The 8,299-nt window shown below is 36.4% G+C and overlaps 1 protein-coding gene across 12 annotated transcripts in view; it reads right to left on the bottom strand.

Moving 5' to 3' along the window:
- Positions 1–3,801: 3,801 nt before the first annotated feature.
- The window catches only part of tnk2b (tyrosine kinase, non-receptor, 2b), a 244,249-nt gene continuing 239,751 nt past the window's right edge, over positions 3,802–8,299 (bottom strand). For all 12 annotated transcript variants that reach the window (XM_072255152.1, XM_072255156.1, XM_072255157.1 and 9 more), the window contains one exon: positions 3,802–7,612. In XM_072255152.1, the coding sequence (XP_072111253.1) occupies positions 7,606–7,612 (7 nt within the window). In that variant the 3' untranslated portion in view covers positions 3,802–7,605. The remainder of the gene's footprint in view (positions 7,613–8,299) is intronic.

The following is an 8,299-nucleotide window of genomic DNA, read 5'->3' as shown; positions in this document are numbered from 1 at the left end:
ACAAGTGCCGCCAAGCTTCCAGCACCAACAGAGCATGCCCACAATTTACTAAGCTTAACCATATTTCTTTGGAATGTGGGTGGAAACTGGAGCACCCAGAGAGAATCCATGTGGTCACAGAGAGAATGTACAAACTCCTTACTGAATATGGGGAGGCAAAGTGGAATTCAACCCCTAACTTACAGCCAACTGTTATGCTACCATGGCTCCTGCAAAACTTTTTGATTAGGATGGAAACTTCTTTCAGCTGGGGAGCAGTGATGGCAGCTATTGTTACAGCCATCATGGACACCATCCTCCCTCTTGTTCCCTATTTTTCCCCTTTATTGCATGGTAAACTGTACTTCACTATCAGATTCCCTATTCTTCAGTCATCTACCTTCTCCACCAGATGAAGGGGCTCCAGCATCTGCAGAATCTATTATGTTTAATACTGTATTTGGAACCTAAAGTTTCTTTTGGAATTCTCTGTCTCAATTGGAATGTATTAGCTACAATGCCAAAAAATATTCATCCTCTTGCATGTTTTCATGTTTTATTGTTTCACAACAATGAATCACGGTGGACTTAATTTGACTTTTTTTATTGTGATCATCAGAAAAGACTTTCTGTCAAAATGAAAAAAGATCTCTACAAATTGGTCTAAATTTATTACAATTCTTAAATAATTACAATAATTACTCACCCCCTTCAAGTTGGTATTTAGTAGATGAAACTTTGGCAGCAATTACAGCTTGAAGTCTGTGTGGATAGGTCTCTATCAGCTTTTCACATTCTGGACACTGCAATCTTTCCCCATCCTTCCTTACAAAAGTTCTTTCAGATTGAATGGAGATCGTGAGTGAACAGCCCTTTTCACCCCATAAATTCTCAATTGGATTGAGGTTTGGACTCTGATTTGGTCTCTCCAGGACATCACCTTCGAGTGTTTAAGCAACTCTTGCATAGCTTTGACTTTTTACTTGGGGTCATTGTCTTGCTGGAAGACAAGTCTTCTCCCAAGTCATAGTTCTCATGCAAACTGCATCAAGTTTACCTCCAGGATTTCCCTGTATTTTACTGCATTCACTTTACCCTCTGCCTTCACAAGCCTTCCAGGGCCTGCTGCAGTGAAGCATCTCCACAGCATGATGCAGCCACCACCAGGCTTCATGGTAGGGATGGTGTATTTTTGATGATGTGCGGTGTTTGGCTTATGCCAAACATAGCCTTTAATCTGATTGCCAAGAAGCTCAATTTTGATTTCATCACACCATAAAACCTACTTCCAGCTGACATCAGAGTCTCCCACATGCCTTCTGGCAAACTCTAGTCAAGATTTTATGATCCCCCACCCCACCAAAACTGACCTTCTCTTTGCCACTCTCTCATAAAACTGCGACTGGTGAAGCACCAGGCAACAGTTGTTGGATGCGCTGTCTCTCCCATCTCAGCCACTGCAGGTTGTAACTGCAGCAGATATCTCAGTGGACTCCCTCACTAGTCCCCTTCTTGCATGGTCACTCAGCAGATTTACAGTTGTACCATATTCTTTCCACTCCTTGATGAATACCATACTCCAAGGGATATTCAGTGCCTTGGAAATTTTCTTGTTTCCATCTCCATCAATTCACTTTTCGCAGAGTTGCTTGGAGTTTTTTCTGTCTTTATGGTGCAGTTTTTGCCAGGATACTGATTCACCAGCAGTTGGACCTTCCAGATAGAGGTGCATTTTTACAACAATCATTTGAAACACCTTAACAGCACACAGGTTATCTCCATTTAATTAATTACATGATATCTAAAACCAACTGGCTGCACCAGTGATGATTAGGTGTGTTATTTTATGGGGGGGGAGGGAATACTTACTTAATCAATTAATTATTTTGGGTTTTATATGTGTAATTCATTTCGGTCACTTTGTAGAGATCTGTTTTCACTTTGACATGAAAGAGTCTTTTTTCTTGTTGATCAGTGTCAAATTAAATCCATTGTGATTCAGTGTTGTTAAACAATAAAACATGAAAACTTCCAGGGGGGAGGGGGTGACTAGTTTTTATAGGCACAGTATGAGGACAGGTTAGACAAACTTGGATTGCTTCCTCTGGAGCCTCCACCTTGATATATACTTTTATCAGGTTAACCCTGCTTATAAGAGTCATATTTCTCTAGATGGAAGAGGCATAGATTTAAGGTGAGAGAGGGCAAGATTAAAGGACATTTGTGAGGCAAGAATATTTATTTTACACACACACACACAATGGTAGGTGCCTGTTAAATATTGCCAGGGGAGGTGATAGAACAAGACATGAATGGGCAGGGGACAGAGGGGTACAAAGCATATGCTGGAAAATGGGATTAGTTCAAATTGGCACTCAAGTCAATGCAAATATGGTGGGCTGAAGGGCTTTTTCATGCGTTGTGTTGTTCTATGTTTAAACAACATCCACTGACAGTAAAACCTACAATATTCAACAAAATTAACTTAATGATGTTTCCTTTACATATCAACACTGGTGTTCTTCAACTTATTATTCTTTATCCTTCACCTCTTTTAAGTTTTTGATATGAACTCATTTATATATCACATTTAATAAATTGTTCTCTCCATAGTCATAATATTTGTACACATTTTCAACATTGTATCACTCTCAAACTTTTAGATCATACCTCCAATGCCAAAACTTAAGATTATTTAAGGAAAATAGTGACCAACAATATCTCAACAGCAACTCAGCTGATGCCACTGATGACTGGAAACAAATGGATTCAACTGAGCCACTGAAAAGACAAGCAATACCTTGGTTTTGGAGATGCAAGAGACTGTAGATGTTGAATCTGGAACAACAAACACAATGTGCTGGAAGAAATCAGCCGGCCAAGCAGCATCTGTGGGTGGTTGGGGGAGTGTTGACAATTCAGTTGAAAGCTCAGCATTAGGAATTGGTTTAGTATGTCATATACAGTAAACAATAAGTGCTACTAACACTGACTTTAGAATTCTATGATTGCTGTAGATATCCAAAATACATTTGAACGATTGTTCCTTAGCACCTATAACTATTATTGTGGTGCCAAATGATACCTCCCTATTCAACGCGAGGCCAAGCTATACATAAGACATATAAAATGGATTCTGGTTAATTGGGCCATCGGTTAATCGGGGGAAGCTGCTTATTTGGGCCAACTCTTAAAGAAGAAAATCTAATTGAGAAAATAGCGAGGATTCCCTTCTCTTATTTGGGACTCAATGCCACTTAATTGGGACAGGAGTGTATTGCTGGACAGTTTCTAACTAGCATCAGTCATGTGCATTTGTGTGGCCAATAGACACGACACTATGCTTAGAGCAAACAGTTTTTAAATAGTGTCAGTTGCATACATTGGTATTTTTTAAAAAAGTGTTTTTGTCACAGGCAGTTGACAAGAAATAAGCAGCAAGACAATTTAGAACTATTTTGCTCACTGCATTCAGGCTTGGATATACCAGAAATAGCTGGGAATAAAAAATGAAATGATTTCACTACATCAACAAGTTAGGACCTACAAAGAATAGTACTGTAGAAGTATTGGTAATGTTCTAATTTGTTCTGTTTTTCATTTAAGTATATAATTTGTTACTCACTTAATGGTAGTTCGATTTTTTTTTAATACCTTTTAAACTATTTCCATGAAACTTCGGCTAATTGAGGCAGCCATTAATCGGACCAAAATGTACAATTAACTGGAATCCTAGGTATTTCAATATAAATAAACTCATATAAACATTTTATTTCAGAAATGAAATGTTTTTATTTTATGAGTAAAACAAATTTACAGTGTTAAAAATTTGCTGTGTTTCTCACCATGTCATAGATTCTCCTCGGATTAGTTATGCTGTGCAGCAAAAAACTATTTACTCCCTTTCCTTGTTCACATTATCGAGGGTTCCAGATCTGACTATCTACAAGCTAGCTTTTAAAAATAATTGTGCAGTTTCTCAGAACATCCTAACAGGAATACATTGTCTGAGTGTAATGTTAGTACATCTTATCACTGCTTTTGGGCTAAAGGAAAGAAGTAGTGGTACTGTGATTAATAGTGACATAATCAGTTATGCACAAGAAGTTTTTTATATTAATATCAACATTACAGGTTTTGTTACACAATTTTTGATTATTACTTGTGTCTGAATACACCAAGGTTTATTAGGGCCGATTAGACTTTTCGTATCCAGGTAGACCTGTGAAAAACACAATACAAAGAGAGGTAAAATGGGAGAAACATAGCAGCAATGTACTAGTGGCCCCATTTAATTATACTCACTGGTTTTATGTAGATGAATACTACACTGAAATTGTAGTTAACCACAAATAGAAATTCATGAACACTTTACAAATATTCACAGAACTCAAAAAAAAAGGGACAGTTTCTCTTATAATAGAGGGAATTAGCTCACATTTCAGTACAATAACTTTTATTTTTCGTTTTACAAGGATTCAACAAGACCTGAGTTAACACTACTTTTTTTTCCAAGTGTAGCATTATGACAATGTTGCAATCCAAGAAATGCTGAGTACAAGACATGCAACAACTGAATTCTACAAAACAGATTGAAAAATAAACTTTATACAAATGTGCAGTGTTCATTTTCACAGAAACCCCTCCCCACCCACATGATGTCCATGCTTAAATGGTACAGATCGCATCTCTGCATTAAAGCATTGAATTGGTCATTTAAACAACTGAATAATTGATTCAAATGTGAAAGCCATTTTCTAAATGATTTTTCTGATCAGACCATTAGGTGGCATATCTGAGGCTCAAAGATGATTGATGCTATTAACACGAACAAACCAGACTAAATGATTTACTTTTTAAAAAAATTCTCAGGCAAGCACTACTCTGTGCATAAGTGTATTTCACCTCTGGGTAAGATTATACAATAACAGTGAATGTGAGGAAAATGCTAGCCCTACCTGACCTGGCTAAAGCATGTGGCACAAAGTAGGTTTCACCGGAAGTAGGGGAAAGTGAGAAAGTGCAATTCAGAAGGAACATTAGAAAGACTGACCATGTGATGTTTCAACTTCCTTTCTCTGATCCAGACTGCCTTTGGTCATGGCACTTAAACTCAAAGAATCACTTGGGAATTTTAGGCTAATGAGTAATTGAGTTAAATATGGCTTCCTCACCAAGGCTTTGTCATGATGCAGTAACTTTCTTTCACAAATTATGGAATAACTTGACATCAGTTATTAATAATAGCTTTTATAAAATTACATTATCAAAATATTGTAATAAATAACATATTTGAATAAATAAGGATGCAATGCTGTTCTAATTTTGTTTCCGATGAACAAGGGTTACTGTAGTCCTCAGGGAGAATAGATTACCACATAGTCTCCATTTATAAAATATTCTAAAATTTTGTTCAAACTTGCAGATAATGCACTCACTTTTACCAGAGGGTGACACTGGACTAATCAGAGAACATGGTCAGAAATCCGCAGATAGATTAGCCATTCTCCAGGCTTACTGTTGTGTTACAATGGAATTGACATTTTGGTCCAGCTACCATCTGGAATGGACTGAAACAAACTCAAAGTAAAACTTCAGTAGAAGTCTGTCTTTCTTCTGATCTTTCAGTTATGAGTAGAACCTGACAGGCGAACATTAGAACCTGAAAAGTCTCGAGAATGATCCATCCAATTTCTTATTTCAATCTCTAAGTTTCAAAACAGGAGCCTGATGAACCGACTGGTTCTTATAGTTTCCTAACAATGGATAATGATCCCAAGTTATATAGTCCAGAATTAAGGTCTCTCTTAATTATCTACCTTTTTAATTTGGTACAGCTATCAAATTTAAACATTGGGGAAATTCCATAAAACCCTTTGTTATTGTAACATTTATAGAGGGTGCCAAAGCACTGAATGTAATCTGGACCCTGAGGATAAATAATTAAAGCTGCTTCATATCTTTTTAAAATAAAAAATAGAGTAGAATAATATTGAAAGCCTAATAGATTAAAGGAACCTTATGAAAGGTAGCTATACTGGAAGAAAGGACAAAGTTGGCACATAGCATATGAATCAGATGTGTGGAAGATAGAATACTAATAGCAGAGTTTGAAATTCATTATAGTTTATGGAAAATAGTTTTTTTGGGAGGTTAATGAGTGCTAAAGTATCCATGACCGGAAATGGCAACCACATAGAAAAGATTCAGGAATAGACAGTCAGAAAGGGCAACTCCAAAGATAAAAGCAAAAGGCTTTAAATGAGATCATGGATATGAAGCTCATCTCAAAATGAAAAGATTATTTTGAATAATTAATGGAAACTACAAACTAATGGCAACAAGCCACTTAATCTATGTGAAAGGACTAGATGACTGATATGATAACATTGAAACCCAAAGAGGTATAGAGAAATGGATTGATGATGAAAAAAAGTTTCATTTATACTTTTTTGGAGTGTCAAAATATCACCACAATGACATTGTTTTTATGAAAAAAGTACATTTTACTGTATGATCAGAAGCTACAATTCTCCCCAAACTTGGTTGACATCAGTTTAAACATCTTCAATTTATTTGCAAAATGGATAAAATCTATTACCTCCTAATTTACACACCCCAATGTTCCCCATTTTTTGTGCTGTATCATCTTATCCTAGTGGGAAATCCAGTAAAATCCAGTATCAATATATAATCCCAAGCAGTTTTTACATTTGCAAGACCACGGTTTAGAAAGTAGTTTCATTTCTGTAGCGGCCACACAACTTGAATCCATTCCTCTCTTTACTTCATTACTTGTTTTGCTATTGGCAATAACTATTCTTCACATAGTGAACTAACAGAGCTCATCAGGACTTTATTTGAAAATGAGTGTATATCAAGGGATCCTGGGTATTATGTTACAATTTCAGCAATGTTAAACCTTATGCTCATAGTGATAAAGATTATGGTCAATCCCAAAACTCAATATTGTGTTCTTAATTTGATGAGAACCGCACTACAGGCAGGGGGCACTTAAATGTACCATATTACAGAAGAGGACAAGTACTTTGACAGATTTAACATGACTAACTTCATACCAGGTCTTAATCAGTAAAAAGTCATGCTAATAAACTTTCAAAAACTGCATTCTTGGAGAAATCTAAAATGGCTAAACTTTACCTGGATAGGAAATTCAGAATGTTAAACTCATTCAAACGTCTTTTAGGAAAACAACTTAAATAATTATTAGAACATCAATGTGACAAATTCAATGCAAAATATAAACACAACTGCAATCTACTATCAACTTGTCAAATAAAATTTATATTATATATATTTTATATTTATATACAGAAGGCTGTTGTGATTACTGTATGCCACAAAATTACAATTATCTTTTCACCAAGAACAAACAACCTGTTGCTTTTGAAGAATACTGCTATCGAGAAGTGGAATCCCACCTACCAGCAGGACCACAATGCACAAATAGTGCCAGAGTTAGTTAAGACAGTTATTTGAATATTCTTTGCTTCACAGAAAATGATCTGAAAATTCTGTCCAGTGAACGACTGTTTCCACAATTCTGAAAACATTGGAGCAATTACCCAATGTGTGACGAGTTCTTTTCCTCCACTGTGAAGCCTGTCATCGCCTGTACATTAAAAGGAAAAAAAAAATGGTTAGTTAGTCTTCCTGTGTAGTCTGAGCTCTGGATCACAGTTCAATGCAGTGTTTCCCAACCATTTTTTTTGCCCAATACTCCCCTAAAGAACCTTCATACTTGCCGGCTTAGGCACAATATACTTTTCCAGTGCCTCTATAGTGTAAAAGCATGTCTACCATATGCTAAAAAGAGAAAAATGATCCTGCTTTAAATTTTTATTTGCCATTAAACCTAGCTTACACAGAACCTGTGCAGCTTCAATATCAATGTGATCCTTGAGCCTGATGGTTTTTAGCAAGAGTTGAAATATCTGGTTCAAGTTGTGACAGCAAAAGCCTTAAGTCCCCACACAAAACAATGTCCAAGCGGTTTCTGTTTTTTGTAAGGATGCTGTTCACTACACTGAAGCCTCTTCCAACAAGGTAGGAAAGACCAGGAAACTTCATATGACGGTGTAGCCACATACCACAAAAGCTGACATTTTTGCTTCTTCATCATTCTGAATTTCGATAATTTCTTCTTGTAAGCTCTCTTTCTGTTCTTCCACCTTGCAAAGAAATGGGTTAATTACCCAGTCCGGACTTTCCAGATATTTCAAACCCTTAAATCAATTCTGAAAATGTGTCTCTTCGGTGACTGCAGGTGTAAGCAGTACTGTTGCAAATCACCATCTGT

Source organism: Mobula birostris, chromosome 4 (assembly GCF_030028105.1).
Source record: "Mobula birostris isolate sMobBir1 chromosome 4, sMobBir1.hap1, whole genome shotgun sequence".
Taxonomy (NCBI): domain Eukaryota; kingdom Metazoa; phylum Chordata; class Chondrichthyes; order Myliobatiformes; family Myliobatidae; genus Mobula; species Mobula birostris.
The sequence above is the reverse complement of the archived record's forward strand: the minus strand, read 5'-3'. Positions and strand labels throughout refer to the sequence as shown.